Source organism: Aspergillus sydowii (genome assembly GCF_001890705.1).
Source record: "Aspergillus sydowii CBS 593.65 unplaced genomic scaffold ASPSYscaffold_2, whole genome shotgun sequence".
Taxonomy (NCBI): Eukaryota; Fungi; Ascomycota; class Eurotiomycetes; order Eurotiales; family Aspergillaceae; genus Aspergillus; species Aspergillus sydowii.
The window spans coordinates 536,661-552,634 of NW_024467860.1; the positions used below are offsets into that span (position 1 = coordinate 536,661).

Consider the following 15,974-nt stretch of genomic DNA (forward strand, 5'->3'; position numbering starts at 1 on the left):
GATTGGTCGAGAGAGAATCAGCCCCAATTCGCGCAAGCTGCACTTGTGGTGCGCCGTAGAGTCTGTGGTGAGAGCGGAACTCCGCCACGACTCCGCCAACCCACTATCCCCGAGGCCTGCCATCTTGTTCCTGAGTCTCCTATCCAGCCTTGTGAATCCGACTAAGCCACCATGTTCTACGTATAGTTCGCCCAATTGAAACGAAACAATTCTGCTCGTCCCGTCCCGTCTGTCTCTTGGACCCCTCACTCCCGCCCTCGAGCTCGATACACGATGTCGCACCCCCCACGACATTCCTCCGTCGTGTCTATGAGCAGCAGTGTGCAGAGCGCTGCAACTGTTACTTCCCCCGAGAAGCAGCTCCCTCAGCAACCGCAGATCCAAACTCCGACACAGTTAACTCCTGGACTTCGCGTCCCATCAAACCGCAAAACCATCTACGATAGGCACCTAAACCGCAGCCGGAATGCGGAATCCAGCCGGGCGAGCTTCGCCTTTCTATTTGGAGAGATGGTTACGTACGCCCAGAGGAGGGTAACTGGTATACAAGACCTCGAGAGACGGTGGGCCTCCTAGATCTATCTACTTGACATACGGGGCTAACGTCAACACCAGGTTAAACGAACAAGGATACCCCCTCGGTCTACGTCTACTCGATCTCCTCTTCTACCGAACAATGTCTAGCTCTTCATCATCTGCTCTTTCAAACTCCTCAACCTCAGCATCACCTCCTAACAGACCCCTCCGAGTCCTGCCCCTATTACACCTTATCCACGGACCTCTCTGGCGACTCCTTTTCAACCGTCCAGCGGATGCTCTTGAACACTCTGTGTCACCGGACACGCCGAACGAATATATGATTACAGATAATGACCCACTTGTCAACACTTACATCAGTGTTCCCAAGGAAATGAACCAACTTAACTGCGCGGCCTTTGTGGCAGGTATAATCGAGGGAGTGTGTGATGGATGTGGCTTCGAGGCCAAAGTCACAGCCCACAATCAGCCTACGGAATTGTGGCCTAGTCGGACTATTTTCCTCTTACGGTTCGGTGAGAGTGTCATGGAGAGGGAGAAAGTGCTAGAACGGGCAGGTGTCAAATAATTGGCATAAGTGAAATATGGTGGGCTGAAGTGAAGTGGCAACGGGATGCCTAATATGGGTATGGCGTGGAAGGAGTTTGACCAACAAATATCGTATGTTGGCGAGGCTTATATGACCGCGACCGGTATGGGTCTGTCGAAGGCGCGATTGGGCCGGCATACAGCTCTTTCACGTCCAGAGTAACAGACCATATACAATCCCTATACACGGGAATGGATGGTAAAGAAAAAGACCTGCTGCCAGACGCTTTAATGCCCGTGGGCGAACTCGATCCACCACACTTTATAAGCAGAAGATACCCAGAAGCCCGTGAGGGCGTCTCTCATTGTTGAGAGTGGAAATATGAGTGAACATGATTGAAGGAAAAGAAAAAGGCCTTTTACATTTCATGCATCATAACCAAAGCTTCCCATGCCTTAATTTACACATCAACGCCCCATAGAAATTACATTTGAATGACTTAAGAAACGCTCCCCATTCGTCTCCGTTTGTCACGGTCCTCGTAAGGTGAAGGGCTCCGTTTCCTGCGACTGCTCGTATCAGGGCTATGCCTATCTGAAGAATGATCCCGGTCCCGTCTTGGGGATCGCGATCGCGATCTTGACCTGCGCCTCTCGCGCATCGCAGAAGCATTTGCACCCGTAGGGCCCTTAGGACGGTCATCTCCGCGATCAGGTAGGAATCGCTCATCTGTGATTCCGATGGGCGCATCTTGACGACGTCTGTTACTGAAGCCATCTCCGAAACGTCCAGTATCCTCGGATCGAAGATCCTTGTACCGCGTTCGACCCTTCTTTCCTAGTTTTGTCATATCACGAATTTGCATGTATTGCGGCAGTGTCTCCCGGGAGACATCGTCAACGAATCGAGCCCCCATAGCATTTCTCTGGTCGAGACCCTCCTTTTCCAGTTCCGGACGGAAGAACGCACCCTTGTGGAAGTATCGCTGCATGTACCCGGTCTGACCACGAGTGGCATCGCGCTCCTCTTTCTGCTTCGCGATGAACTCCTGGTCCTCCCGTTCACGCTCTTCGGCCGTCAAGTTCCTGCGGCGCTCGATCTCTTCGCGTTCCTTTTCTGCTTCCTCAATCGCCTCACGCTCGCGCTTAATGCGCTTAAGCTCGCGGAGCTTCCAAGCTGCGTATTCTGCCTCCGGATCCTTCCCGTCTGTGTCGTCGATAGCGGCCTCCTCGTTGGCCATTGTCTCGTCGTCATCCCAAGCCCTGTTTGCTGAGCTACGTGCGATGGCGTCTTTCTCGATCTGCTCGCGAACCAGCGCGTCTGCTTTCTCTTGCCGTTGGGCCGCCCGCGCCTCTGCTTCCGCTATGGAATCAGCGCCTGTGCCGACTCCACCTTGTGATTCTCCTGGGCCGTTGCTTCGTTTGTCCTTTTTGATGAATGTAGGTCTAAGAAGGACACGCCGGGGAGCTTCCTCTTCTGAGCTACTTTCTTCTTCTGAACTTTCCTCCTCTTCTGATTCTGATTCCTCCTCTTCATCCTTCTGAGGTTTTGAAACCTGCCTTACAGGCTCGGCTGATGGAGTCGGCGCGTCTCCCTTCGATTCCTCTTCCTCCTCCTCTTCCTCTTCTTCTTCCTCCGTCACAAACCCCTCCTCATCTTCCTCCTCTTGTTCAATCTTAACATCTTTAACCCCCTTCGTCACTGTCTTAGCCCCAGGAAACGAAGTCGCCTTCGGTGCGGTTTTCTGCTTCCGTTTTTGCTCTTCCAGTCTCTTCCGTTCCTGTTCGCGGAGCTCCTCTTCGTTGTCCTCTTCTTCCTCTTCCGAAGACGACGGTTCCTCGGCGACTGCCTTTCCGGGTCGGTATCGGCCAGGTCTGACAGGGTTCGCGGTCATACCGCGATGCGAGGTCGGAAATGGGGGCGGCATTGTGTCAGTGCTCTATTTCGCTTTGGCGTTCGGTCTCCAAAGGCGAATAGATAGCACGCGAGAATATTATGGAGGATGGGAAAATAGAGATTATCGGAGAAACCAATCCAACATGAATGTGAGATATTAGCTCCGAACTAAATAGTTAAAATTAAAAGTGAAGCTATAATCAAACGCTGGGCCGCAGCGCATAGATTGCTCGAAAACTTGCAGCTATCAGCTGCTAGCTATCTCAAATCTCGAAATCGATAACTCCGCCAGAGTCTTGGCAAATTAAATGGATCACGTGCCTTCGTGTCAGTCTCACGCGTTTCAATTTCCGATCCATCCCCGCCAATATACAACCAGAACTTCAACAACGAAAACACACACCTCCCCCCAATTATCAAAACCTGACGCCAAACAACACCATCGATTACTTTGCATATAAATTCCAGAACAAAAATACAAAATGTCTCTCCAAACTCCCCGCATTCTCCCGTCCCACCTCCACGCCTTCAACCCCGCCACCTCCAGCTCGCGCTCCGCACCACCAGTGCGCCTCCTCGGAACTGTTACTGCGCTGCGCGGCGACACGGCGACAATAACCTGCGGGTCCCATGGCGAGGTTACGCTTATCCTGAAGCCTGATTCACATTTGCAGATGGGAAAGCTTGTTGAGGTTGTTGGGAAGGTTGCGGAGGTGGAGGGTGGTCAGGTATGTACAGCCTAGCTACATCTATGGCATGAAACAGAGGCCGTTTGGATTATTTTCGGTTGCTAATGGGGTATATAATAATAGGGTCTCGGAATTCGGGTTCTTGCAACGACGGATTGGGGGAATCCTGCCTCTTGTGGTATGTTTTATCTCAGCGGGTTCTGGAACTCTGTTGTTTCTTTTACCATGCCCACTATGGTTTCCTTTTTTTTTTTTTTATCACGAGCGGATCAGTAACTAACATATCTCCCAAACGCTAGACTACAAAATCTACGAGAAAGTCGTCGATGTGACACACAAGCTGAAACCCATTTTTTACGATTCGGCCGAGTAGATTTATTCTTTCTAGCTTTGTGGAGATTTCGATGGCTTATTAAATCATAAGCACTATTTACTGAATCTGCGACAAACGAATTCTGCCTGCGACCTGCATGGCATTACGTGGCAGCTTTAATTTGTTGCCATCTCATATACCCTAGTTATGGACGGAAAGCCGGATTTGATGGCGAGGATCTTATATGCTTTGGACTGATGTAGACAGAAGTGAATCTAACTTAGCATTGACTGTTTGGCCGGGATAAAAAAACTTCATGATTTATTCCTCGTATTGCAAGCGACCAGTAGTGCAACATTACAACCCCAATACAACTACTAATAGTGGTTAAGAGTAAATCCAATGTGGTATGATAATGTATTTGGTAGTGTATACAGCTAATCTGCATCTGTATTATTTGCTTCGGATCTGGTACAAACCGTCCCCCAACTATTCCGAGGTATAATATGAAATAAAAGCGAATGCTGCCGTCACCCATGAATATCACGAAGCTCCATGCTTTTCGTGGTATGATGCGAGAAGAAAATGCCCCAAACGCCTTCGCTGGAAATATGACGGGATAAAAAGAAAGTACAAAATAACCAACTGTAAGAAACTGTAAGAAACTCGTAAAACATGATCCTAAACTTGTTCCGAACTGGCGGAGGTTTGATTTGCCGACGTATCGTTCTTGTCGTCAACCACCATTCTTTCAGCCTGAAGAGCATCGGAACTAAAGAAACCAGAGTCAAGGGCGCTCGGGTCGGGGTACTCAAGCATGCCCTTCTGAAGATCGGGATCGGACAGGAGCGCGTTTATAATGTCCGTCGAATTTTCGTTATTCTGATTCCCATCTGATCTGGATGGGGAAATGCAGTCTGATGGGAGCCAATCGTTCCAGTTGTTATGCGTCGAGTTCCTAGAGTCGAGCCCAAATAATGAGTCTGTGTGGAGTGCAGCATCATCCGAGAAAATGTCAACAATCATATCGTCCATCCCTTGGAATGCCGCAGCGCCAAAGATATCATCAGACAATACAGGAAGGTCGGGGAAATTGGAACGCGATCGCCCAGGCGTTCGATTCTGGCGAGACACAGATCCCGGGCTGCTCTGAACACGTTGGAGCCGACGTGCAGAGTGTCGAGTTGGAGTGGTATCCGGAGCCCCGTCTCTTCGAGACTTGGCAGCCGGTGAGATAGACGGAAGCGAGTGCCGTTTGTCCCCAATATTCAGGCGTTGGTTTCGACGCTTAGGAGTGGGACTAGCACACATGTCCAGGTCGAACGAGGGACTCTCGAAAAGCCGGTCCAGGCCAGTTGCAGCCTGGTTTTCTTTCTCGCCGGATTCTTTATTTGATTCCTGGGAGTTGGGAATTCGCGAGCTTCGCTTAGGGCTGTTTAATACTGACTGGCCTAATGCTTTCAAAGGACCCCCCTCGTTCTGTGAATTAGGAAACAAGACTCTCCTCACTGGCTTGGGAGTAAGATTGTTCTCACCCGGGGCTGAAGCATTGCGAACTGCAAGATTTCTAGCCGGGCTAGACTGAATAGCCCGTTGAAGCGCTTCCACTGCATCTTTTTCTTGCCAGCGGCTTCCTGCTGTATCAGATGACTTCCGGGGTTCCATGCTATTTGCGCGACGGCGCTTTGCTGGTCGCTCTTGAGCATCATCATTCTTGTCCTGATCGTCTTCGCCGGTTTTGTTGACGTCGTTATCGGGACAGGGGGTGGCGTCATCGTCAGCTGCTGGTGACGATGTGTCTGAAATTCCAGGTGACGATGCCTCCGGTTTGGATGACTCGCTTCGGTTGCGGTTGTCGGTCGAGAGTGGGCCACCTCCCCTCCGGTTTCTCGGGGGACGCTTCTTCTTGTTATAGCTAGTTTTGTTCCATTTGTGTTCAGGACGCATAAACCTAAACTTGTGAAGCCAAAGACCACAAGCTTTGGGAAAATCAGTGCCTGGTTATGAAGATTTATAGTGGGAGTTGTCACTTACGGTTGCAAAGCAGGACTTGAGCAAAATCCTTGTCTGCGTCCGCCAGGCTTTTCTTGTAAATCTTGAACTTGGTGACTTTTTCCTGTTCATCTTTATCGACTGTTCGCCAGAAAAACACCAACGGGTCCTTGGCGAGTTCATTCGCTTCATCTTCGGTCCCCTTGATTTCCTTGGAGTGCGCTCTACGCCACGTAGGTGTCTCGATGGCGCCACAATTCTCACAGTATGGCGGAACTTGTCCGTCCCGGATACACTTCTCGAGACGTGCCTGAACTTGCTTAACCTGCTTCATCCGTCTGGCTCCTGCCCCGCTGCGAGGCTTGCCATCTTCGCTAGTGAGCTGCGCACCTGGAGTCTCAGCGGTGCCAATATCACTGGAGGGTGCTGGCCATTGTCCAGTGATTGGGTCACTGGCGGGAATCGCACTAAGAAGTTGCTCCAGTTCACTCTGGGAGATGGGAGCTGGAGCTAGTGGCTTGTGTGTTTGCCGCACGCTAGCGCGCGAAGAAGGTCGCGAAGAAGGTCGTGAGGCTATTTGGGAAGCGCGAGGAGGCGCAACCGCAACTTCCGTGGCCTGCTGCTGCTGTTTCTGTTGTTCAGCAGGCATTTCATTCGCAGGAAAAATCTCGGCTTGGTTCTGTAGCTGAGACTGCCGGTCTGGAGCCGCCTCGCTGGCAGAATGATTCGCGGGCTGGGTATCAGGTATTTCAATGACGTTGGCAGGGGAGCTGGCTTGAGCGGCTGAGCGAACTGTTCGCTTTGATCGAGCTGTGTTTTTTGATGCTGGCCTTGTACTGCCGTCGATTGGAGGGCCGAGCTCATCATCCAATAGTTCATCAATACCACCACTCATGAATCCAGAATCCAGATCAGCCGCCATGGGTGGAAGAACTGGACTAGACCTGGTGGGAAACCCGTAATCCAAAACCGGTGGAGAAGACGGCATACTGAAGGATGGCTCAAAAAGACCCTGGTACCGGGACTCCGCGGGCGATGTTGCAGTCGGTTCTACCGAGGGATGGTCATCGCTCATGGGATACGGAGAGGTATATTGAGTGTTGCTCTGGATTGATGACTCCCGAAGGAGGCTTGGAAGGGGGCGTACACGGCGGGGTAAACTGTTCATGTCGGAAATGGGAGTAGGGGGCCGGATCGGCTCTTCGCCTGAATTCTGAGCCGCAGAAATGAGAGGGTTGATTGGTGTCGGGCGATGGATCCGAACAGAAGCTGCTGTGCTGGCAGCCACTCTCAAAGAGCTTGGCTGTCGTTCAATATTTAGATCTGCCTTTCCAGGAGCTTCAGCTCGGTACAGCTTTGCTCTTTTCCGTGGCTGTTGTTCGCCCGATTCGTCGCAGCTGCCATAACCCGACTGTATCGAATCCCTACGGCTAGACCTTGCAAAGGCATTAAAATCGGCATCACGCATGGAAGCACTAGACGAAGGACGGATAACATCGCTCTGGCTCCGTTCCAAATGTGATGGTCGTGATGGCGGCTGATCTTGCTGGTGCTGGAGCTGGAACTGACCCCCTGGGGTCTGGACTCTGCTTGCTGTGCTGAGATTGGATTGTGCGGGCGATGAGGGCCGAAATGGAGGGTTGGTGGGCATCGACATCACTTCCCTTGGCGTGGAGCCTGCACTGAGAATCTGATGAAATTTTTCAATCGCGGAATGGTCCATCGGAGATGGTGCTTGGGCTGCGGCCTGAGATGTCGGCGTCATCACGTCGGGATTTTGGCGTATGAAGTCCGTCCAGGTCTGGGCATCGAACTCGTGCGGAATAACGTTGCTTAGTTCTCGATATTTCTGCATGCTTTGCAGATACTCGCTTTGCATCGCCGTCGGTACAGGCACCAAGCGCAGTTTAACCTCCAGCGTTTCCTGAGCACCCTTCGAAAACAAGCCCAGCACGTTCTTGCAAACACGGCCTGTTACCATTGTCATTGACTGGTGTGCTGGTGCATTGGGCGTTGGGGACGATGACGCCAAAACCCATGATAGCATTCCCTGTCCGACGAGGGGCGTCTCATATTCGGAATAATCATAGGCGTAGACGGTATAATCCTGACCCAGCTGAGCGACCAGTTCCGGACTAATCAACACACAGTTAGCAGACAGCTCAAGCATCTGCGAAGCCGTAACACCCACCTAGCAGAAACAATGGCTTGAATGCAGGTTTTAAGCTCGATCACTCCAATCTGAGTTTTCTCGTCCAGGGCGGCGGTCTGTATGTCAAGAAGATGCGGCCATCGGGCCAAGCAGTTCGTTTTATTGTCGTTATCAAATGTATAAAGTACCTTAACTAGAGATTCCAGGCCCACTGGTTAGCACGTCCAACGAAGTAACGGTAAAGAGATCAAGCTTACGCCTCATGGGCCGGACGGAAATCCCGTCCTGAGAATCCATCCCACCAGATAGTAGACACTTTTCATAAGCAATGACCAGGCGTAGGATTAAACCAATAGATTAAGTGAAAGTTGTTCGTGTGTTAAAGGTCAGGTGGGCGTGGAAAATTCAATCTGAGGGACACGAGATGGGTAAGAATGCGTTCCACAACAGCCACAATTGAGCGAAAAAAAAGCCGAAGCAAGGTTGCCAGGTTCGAATCCCACAATGTCCTATCGATCGGCAAATCTGAACGAATTGGACGTCCGTCGACCGGGAGAGTGCAGCGGTATGCAACGAGGTCGTAGGAGCGATCTCCGGAATGTAAACGCGGGATGAGGTAGCAGCGAAAGGAGAAGGAAGCGGTGAAGAAGCTAGGAGGGAGGGGAGCCGGTCTTTCTTTTCTTCTTCATCCGACACGTCGAGGAGCTGCAGCTCGGGAAGCAGGGACGGCGGAGAGGTTGGGAGAAATGGATGAATGGGGGAAGATTGAAGAGACGCCCTTACATAAAAGACGTGAAGCTTTCCAGCAGATCGCGACTGGGCGACGCGCCGCCAAACTGAACGCCCGCGATTCGCGAATTACGGAAGCTTGCCCCACATACGCGGTTGTCACGTGATTTTAACAAACAAACACGGCAAACAGGGAAGCCGGCAAGCTTTAGCCTGAACGTGGGAGACCTCTGCAACTTCCAATGCCAGTTGAAGGTGGTTTGAAGTCGACAAGAGCAATCAGGTTCCCTCGCCCCTTCTTATACTGCCAGCGTCCGACGCAGACATCCAGATTTGAGGCTTACCCCTCTTTTGTATTAACCATGCGATATCAGATGACTCATATCTCTCCGGTTCCATGAGGCAATACCAACACTGACTTGCAACCTCATCGCAGTCCCTCCCATCCACCACACTTAGCAGCTGAAGCGCTAACTCACCTCATTTTGTGTCTAGTCTTCTTTTTGGCTCTTCCGCTTATTTGGTTTCTATCTGCGTCATCGCCACGCTTGTCCATCCATACCGCGGTCTCCGTGTATGATACTAGGTTCCATCTACTATATCCACCACCAAGTGTGGTTTCCATCCCAGGAAGACAATCCATTCATGCTCTTCCATCATTCGCGTCTCATTTCATCAGTGCGACTGGGCTTTTCATCATCGTAAGACGCCCATCTTTGGATCCAAGCATTACTCATCACTCACCTCCCGTTGAGCCGCGCAACACTCATATCCCACATGTCCACTATCAAACCTCCCGTGGAGGCGTAGCTTATCACAAGGTCGACGCGAAGGCAATGATCCTAACTCTCAGTGCCAACCTTGGCCTCATCGGGGAGCATCTATCAACGGACCCAGCACTCTGAACTAGTCCAGACATCTTGCCATCCAAGTCAGCCGAGCATTGCACCATGCACTCTCCTTTTGGCAATCATCGTAGATAACTTTGCAAACTGGCCGCTCTAATCACCCATTCAAGCTTGTCTTGTCTGCCTAGAGTTTTACATTCACGTGATATTACCTAGGCTGGCTGACTTCGAAGCTTTTTGGGCCCAGGGCCAATATGGCAGCCGCCTCTGCCGTAATTCCATCATCAACCGTAGTTCTAACTTGTATGTTCCATCATCACTATTGGCGGGAAACAAACGGATGCCGTATCTCAATAAGGCGAATCCACTTAACATTCCGAAATCCTGGGGAATGGCTCTAGCATCAAAGAACAAAGCTACTTACTTGGTTGTTAGGAAACAGCATCGGCACTCCCACACATCTACTTCTTGCTCTCAGTCGGCTAAATGACTCTAATCCAAACAAACAATACAAGCCAATAAAGCATTTTTATGGTTTCCAGCTGCACCAGACTATGTGTAAAACCACAACGTACCGACTATGTACTTGTTATCAGAAGCTTAGTACCGGGGACTCAACAGCAGTCAATCTCCATTTCTTCTTTTTGTCAATACTGGCGAGAGGTGAAATCTTAAAGAATGTCATTGAAATAACAGCTTTTTGGACTACAAATTCGGCCATACCATCCCTCACTCTTCGACTCTCGGTCTGATATTCCGACGTATACTTGAATTTTGGAATATCTAGGCCTCCTTTTTCTACCCGTCGTTTCTGATGACGATATCAGATTAGCCACGGGTCTTTGAGTGCAGACCATATCTTCATCATGGCCTTTCGGGTAGGGAGGGACGGTGGTGAAACGGGTCGATAACTGTAAGGTTTTGGGAAGTATGCCGAGGATGGATCATTGCTGAGCTTGATGCTACGAAAGGGAGAAAAGAGAGAATGGAGGGAAAATAGTATTAGGATAAACATGAGTAATACAATTGAACCTGGGGTTTATTCATTTGCTAATCCGCTCATGGCATCATCAAATTATGCTAAATAACAACCCACGAAAACGAAAAATTATTTATAAATATGTACTTAAGAAAGCGTCTCTCTGGCAGACCAAGCGGTTTTATTATTTGTTCATCCAAACCGAACAACCTCGCTCACAGAGCACTTGCAAGCCCGTTGAAGAACTCCATGAGACCGTAGGCGCCAGGGTCGGGAATCTTACCCACCCACTCCGACTCACCACCAACGTACACTGTACGCCCGAGCGAGGCTTTCATGTGCTTTGTGGCTTCGGTGGCTTCCTCCGCAGCCTTGGCGGCAGCACGCACGTCTCTCTTGTCCGCAAGCGTCTTAGCAAAGGGGACAAGTGCGTCGATCATGGTTCGATCGCCCGGTTGAGCAGGTGTGTATTTTCCGAGTGCTGTGATGGAATACTTCAGAGCGGAGCCCCAGACGTCGATGTCGGCAGCTGTTGAAGAGCCCTTGTCTTGCTCGCGTAGTCCGTGGAGGAGGGCGTTCAAGAATATAGCGTAGATGGCGCCAGAGGTACCATCCATGGTGTTCTCAACGACTGTTACGATGCGATTGATGGTGTGGATCACATCGTCATTGAAGTCGACGGAAGTATCATTGATGAGTGCGAGGACAGCTTCGGCGCCACGCTTGAGGCCAATGCCGCAGTCTCCATCTCCAACGATCGTGTCGTAGCGTGTGATTTGGGGCTCTGCTTTAATGACGCTGTTGAGGGCAGCATTAAGGACTTTGCGAATCTGGGCGATGTCCACTATTACTCATGTTAGCATGAACCCTAACAGGCCTGGTAGTCGGACGTTTGAATGGGAAAATTACGTACGCTTGACGTTGCTGGGCGGCTGCTCGGCAGCTTTGACCTTCTTCATTTCAACTCCGGGCTTGTTTCGGTACTCCCAGCTCTCGGGGCTGATGGGTGCGGCCCAGCCGATTGCCTCAGCGGGGGCATCGAGGAGCTCAAGGAAGGACTTGCCAGGGCCCAGCCCTGTGTCTGCCAGCTTGAGTAGTGAGATGCTGAAGCCCATCCCGTTAAGACTAGTGAGGAATGTGCCCTGGATGACTCGGGCTGGCTTGATCTTGTAGTCTTTGTTGAGCTGACGATAGACCTCATCGGTGATACCCGACAGCTCGAGGGTGCTGACACCTCCGAGGTTGTTGATCAGGAGCGCAAACTGGTCTTCCGGCTTACGAGTGATATAGGCTCTGTCAGGATCGTTGTGGTCGAGCAATTGAAGGAGCATTGTCGAAACCAATTCCACAAGCGTAGCCTTGATCCGGTGAGATCCTGGCTCATTATGAATACCCATGCCAACTTCAACCTCGCCGTGAGGAATGTAATCATCTGAGGGCTCTCTGCCAGGCACGTGGACGTGCTCCAGAGAGGAACCCACCGATACAATGTTGGCGTTTGCTAGCTGAGCAGTTTGATAGACTTGATCAAGCGAGGCACTAGACAATGTCAACAAAGTTGATCAGACACAAGTAGCAGGACGGCGGTAACTTACCCTGACTCTGCTAAAGCCCCGACGATCTTCAGGGTAAAGATACCACCTCCAATTCCGCGGCGGCCGACCTTGCCTCCCTTCAGCTTTCCAACGCCAACGTCATCATTCATGGCGAAGAATTCGGTTCTGATACCGGCAGCCCGGGACTTCTCTGTGGCCATACCAAAGTTCAGAACATCACCAGTGTAGTTCATGGGGATTATGAGCACTCCGTTCTCGTGGTTAACGCGTTCCATCGCGGCAATGCGAATCTGCTCTGCAGACGGAGAAGCAAAAATGGTCCCCGCCACGGAAGCATCGCAAAGACCCTGGCCGACATATCCTCCGAAAGCGGGTTCGTGGCCTGAGCCTCCACCGGTAACAATAGCCACCTTTCCCTTCTTTACGGCTTCTGGTCGGCGGAAAATGACCTTGTGCTCATGGTCGAGTGCGAGAGAAGGGTTTGTGAGTGTCAGGGAGTTTAGCGCAGTGTGCACCAGATGAGTGGGGTCGGAAAAGAAATGTTTTGCTGGGGAGCGTTAGCGCACAGTTCGGCCTCAGTTCTAGCATATTTTGTGGAGTAATCTGACTTCATGGTGATCATGGAGGGGGGAGCGATGTGGGGGTGGCAGGAAGTAAATGCCAACGAGAATTGGCCGGAATCATAAATGCGAGAAAGAGGAGACTTGGAAATAACGTACTCTGCGCCATGGCGAACAGTTGGGAGATCAGCGTCCGGGGAAACTGTTATGACGTCGGAGCTCGAGCGTGTGGTGGGGTAGGACGATAGTAGAGCCCGATTATAATTGCAATGCGCAACCAGAAGTTGGAAGACAGTCGTCCAAGAGGCCGGAACACCTTCCTTTATATGTTTGCGCACGCGCCTGTTCCTTGCAAGTCTGGGCAATAATACTCCAAGCGAAGATTCCGGCTATTGCGTGGTTTTTCCAGGGACACTGTCGCGGTGTTGGACAATAGATCAATGCTCAGCCCGGCTCCAGCGGGGGAAAAGTGGAGAACTTTGGCGTGTACTGCAAAGTTGATCTCTCCCCATCAGCCTCTGTTTCATGGTCTCGCCTCCGGCGGGCTTGAAATAGAACGTCTGCCCTTTTTCAATGGCAGGGTGGAAGCTTACCTCAAAATTTGGATCAAATGTGTCGAGGAGTGCGTGCGTGAAGGACGCAATTGCAGCGAGAACCGCAGTGCAAGTAAGGGTGGAGACGGGGGAAGGGGACGGATGGAAGGAGTCGAGTACGACAGGGAAGAAGCAAGAGGGGAAAGTATAGAGAGCCGAAGAGAGGGGGGGAGGGCGCGCTGGATAAATAGAGAAGATATAAGCACCTTCGACCAAATTCACAGGTGGCCGTTTGAAGATGGCGTAACCAAGCAGAGGCAAGGAGCTTCCGAGGTCAATTGCTGTCGTACCTTTTTTCGTGTTGTCCGTTTTTTTCACGCTCACATGAACAGGTTCGGGTGCATGACCCCATCCATACATCAGGAACTGGAACTGATCTCACAAATCCGGTAACGGATCGGAGACACAGCGACGTGCCAGCGCTTCGGATTACCTTCTGCGGAGATCCCGCCCAGCCCCGTAGTCAATCAAGAAACATTGAGTGGGAGTCTCTGGAAGAACTCTGCCTGGAGCTCAAGTCCCGGTGACCGGTGGTGAATCATCTCGTCACTCGTGTTTCTTTTTTCTATTTCGACTGGTGGCTTTGGGGAGGTGGCATAATACACCCCACATTTCGGTCTCAAGCTCCAGCTCCCACCATTCAGAAGCTGTGCCTATCACTCTTGCATTCAGTGCCCGGGAATTGGCGGCCGGACGCTGGCTCTCATGCAATAATGTTCAGATAATTACGTACGTCTGGTGCCGATTCCATGACCATCGCAGTGGTGTTTGGACACGTCACGGAGGGCTCATCATTGATAGCATTGCTGATGATTGTTGGGCAGGGTAATTGTCAGCACGATAATCTCGACCGTCGCAGGAGAGGTCATGCGACTGAGAAATTGCAGGGGATCTTCGCTGTGGTTGCTCCGCCGGGGGATTTTCGTGGGACTCCTGGATCAATGCTGTTTCCAGCTGCGAGCTCGGGGCTGTTCCAGAAGGTGGATCGAAAAGCTCAGACTCCCACGTGAGCCTCTTGCGGTCCAGACTGTCTCCATCCGCTTCTGGACTTTCCTCCCAGGGGCCCAGCACTGCGGTGTGCGGCATACCTACCACGGAACTCCAGACAACAAGGGGTCTGCCACTCACTTGACTTCGGCCCTCTGATTCTCGGCCGGGATCTTCAAGGGACGTACAAAGGTACTCTGTAGACTCCTCCGTTGGTTCCTGGCAATACTCACATGAGTTGCTGTGCTTCATAAGATCTGAATCCTGTCCTGTAAATACCACTGTGCACCGTATGCTCAATTACTGTCTACTAACTGGGTTTTTGGCTTGTCAGATTGGTTCTACACGGGGTAAAGATCCGAAAAAAAAAAAAAAAAAAAAAGAGAAGAGGTCCTGCCCGGGATCGAACCGGGATTACCAGATGTGACTCTAATTATGGTATCAGAGTCTGATGTCATAACCATTAGACCACAAGACCTGATTGGTTAGTATTCTGTTAAAAAGTTGACTACTTGAGTCTAAACAAAAGTCGCCCCTAATAGGGGCTTTTACCTGTCGATTCAGTATTCACAGCAACAATCGTCCAATTTGGGATGGCGAATCAATTTCAATGGGGACTTAAAATCTATTTTAACCCGTTTCTTCTCGGAGTCGTTATAATATCAGCTTTATTTTTCAATACCCCCAAGGCCCCAACTGACATACAAAATATGTACAACTCCCATTATATATAATTTCAACAACCCACAAGTTTCGAGGGCACATTCGCCAACCAAAAAACCAGACATAATTGGCACCCAAAGACACAGTCACCTCAAAAGTCTCGGTAAATCCTGTCCAGGCATCAGGTTCACCCGGCGACATTTACTAATCATGTCCCGAATGGTCAGTATATTACCCGCCAGCGAGATCTCACGTCGTTGAAGTTTTCCGAGGGTATATACACCTTACACGCCAATAAGGCCCCATCCCGGGGGAGGATCCCTGCAGGCGACGCACTGGCGTATCCTGGAAAGCGAAGCCGTCCGGAAAAGCAAGCACATGGCTTGTAGGAGCGCCGTGGCTTTTCCGAGCCCAATCGGCTCACCAGTCACCACGTCTTCGTTCTCCAGCTCGGAGAGGAGCGATGCCGCTTTTTACCCCAAATCTAACACCTTGCAGGGGTTTGACATTGGCGTTCCAGAGAATTGCCGATCACTTGAACGACGTCTTGCGGAGCGCGCGTCCCGGCCAAGAGGTGCCACGGCACGACTGAGGCGCTATAATTTGGAGATGGCACGGCGCCATTATTGCGCGAAAGATTGCATCGGCCGAGTAAAACGAGGAGCCAGCCTTCCTAACTCGACAGATACTAGGCATTTGGCGACAAACGCATGCCGGCTAATTACGTCTACCGGTGGCCCCATCGGCCCCATGAGAGATTGTTCCAGGTAGCCCGACAGCCTCCCCTACAACTTCCAGCCTCGTCTCGCACTCACTCCTTCAATGCTCCCTGCCTTCATCTGGCGCAGTACTATATCACCCGCAGAGACAACTTCCAGACTTGTACCTGTTCTCAAGATACGCAAACAACTACTATAGGTTATGACACGAAAGTCCATCAAACAAGCTGCA

The 15,974-nt window shown here is 51.1% G+C and overlaps 8 protein-coding genes and 1 non-coding gene across 9 annotated transcripts; 3 read left to right on the forward strand and 6 right to left on the reverse strand.

Moving 5' to 3' along the window:
- Positions 1 to 405: 405 nt before the first annotated feature.
- Positions 406 to 1,084, forward strand: ASPSYDRAFT_124867 (trafficking protein particle complex subunit 5; the record flags this gene model as incomplete). The annotated part of the gene is made up of 2 exons (XM_040840445.1): positions 406 to 563; positions 616 to 1,084. Coding segments are annotated over 2 exons (627 nt in total), but the record flags the coding sequence as incomplete, so codon positions are not given.
- Positions 1,085 to 1,565: 481 nt separating this feature from the next.
- Positions 1,566 to 2,993, reverse strand: ASPSYDRAFT_143996 (microfibrillar-associated 1 family protein; the record flags this gene model as incomplete). Its single annotated transcript, XM_040841392.1, has 1 exon — positions 1,566 to 2,993. One exon carries the CDS (start codon positions 2,991 to 2,993, stop codon positions 1,566 to 1,568), a length of 1,428 nt encoding a protein of 475 aa, XP_040705701.1.
- Positions 2,994 to 3,338: 345 nt separating this feature from the next.
- On the forward strand, positions 3,339 to 4,332 carry ASPSYDRAFT_40450 (putative ssDNA binding protein Ssb3). The gene is made up of 3 exons (XM_040846088.1): positions 3,339 to 3,690; positions 3,775 to 3,829; positions 3,951 to 4,332. The coding sequence occupies exons 1-3, from the start codon at positions 3,445 to 3,447 to the stop codon at positions 4,022 to 4,024; spliced, it is 375 nt and encodes a 124-aa protein (XP_040705702.1). The 5' UTR covers positions 3,339 to 3,444; the 3' UTR covers positions 4,025 to 4,332.
- A 313-nt stretch (positions 4,333 to 4,645) lies between these two features.
- On the reverse strand, positions 4,646 to 8,372 carry ASPSYDRAFT_85593 (putative GATA transcription factor (Ams2); the record flags this gene model as incomplete). The annotated part of the gene is made up of 4 exons (XM_040851540.1): positions 4,646 to 5,943; positions 5,999 to 8,091; positions 8,148 to 8,301; positions 8,366 to 8,372. 4 exons carry the CDS (start codon positions 8,370 to 8,372, stop codon positions 4,646 to 4,648), a joined length of 3,552 nt encoding a protein of 1,183 aa, XP_040705703.1.
- A 2,507-nt stretch (positions 8,373 to 10,879) lies between these two features.
- Positions 10,880 to 12,949, reverse strand: ASPSYDRAFT_27556 (putative dihydroxyacetone kinase (DakA); the record flags this gene model as incomplete). The annotated part of the gene is made up of 4 exons (XM_040844409.1): positions 10,880 to 11,508; positions 11,578 to 12,203; positions 12,260 to 12,767; positions 12,940 to 12,949. The coding sequence occupies 4 exons, from the start codon at positions 12,947 to 12,949 to the stop codon at positions 10,880 to 10,882; spliced, it is 1,773 nt and encodes a 590-aa protein (XP_040705704.1).
- Positions 12,950 to 12,981: 32 nt separating this feature from the next.
- On the forward strand, positions 12,982 to 13,958 carry ASPSYDRAFT_595102 (uncharacterized protein). The gene has a single exon (XM_040849715.1). It carries the CDS (start codon positions 13,221 to 13,223, stop codon positions 13,764 to 13,766), a length of 546 nt encoding a protein of 181 aa, XP_040705705.1. The 5' UTR covers positions 12,982 to 13,220; the 3' UTR covers positions 13,767 to 13,958.
- On the reverse strand, positions 13,942 to 15,006 carry ASPSYDRAFT_595376 (uncharacterized protein). Its single transcript, XM_040849719.1, has one exon. It carries the CDS (start codon positions 14,610 to 14,612, stop codon positions 14,151 to 14,153), a length of 462 nt encoding a protein of 153 aa, XP_040705706.1. The 5' UTR covers positions 14,613 to 15,006; the 3' UTR covers positions 13,942 to 14,150.
- On the reverse strand, positions 14,749 to 14,838 carry ASPSYDRAFT_t51. The gene has a single exon. It is a non-coding gene; the product is annotated as a tRNA-Gln (tRNA).
- Positions 14,906 to 15,285, reverse strand: ASPSYDRAFT_40455 (uncharacterized protein). The gene has a single exon (XM_040846089.1). It carries the CDS (start codon positions 15,222 to 15,224, stop codon positions 15,036 to 15,038), a length of 189 nt encoding a protein of 62 aa, XP_040705707.1. The 5' UTR covers positions 15,225 to 15,285; the 3' UTR covers positions 14,906 to 15,035.
- Between the last annotated feature and the right edge of the window lie 689 nt (positions 15,286 to 15,974).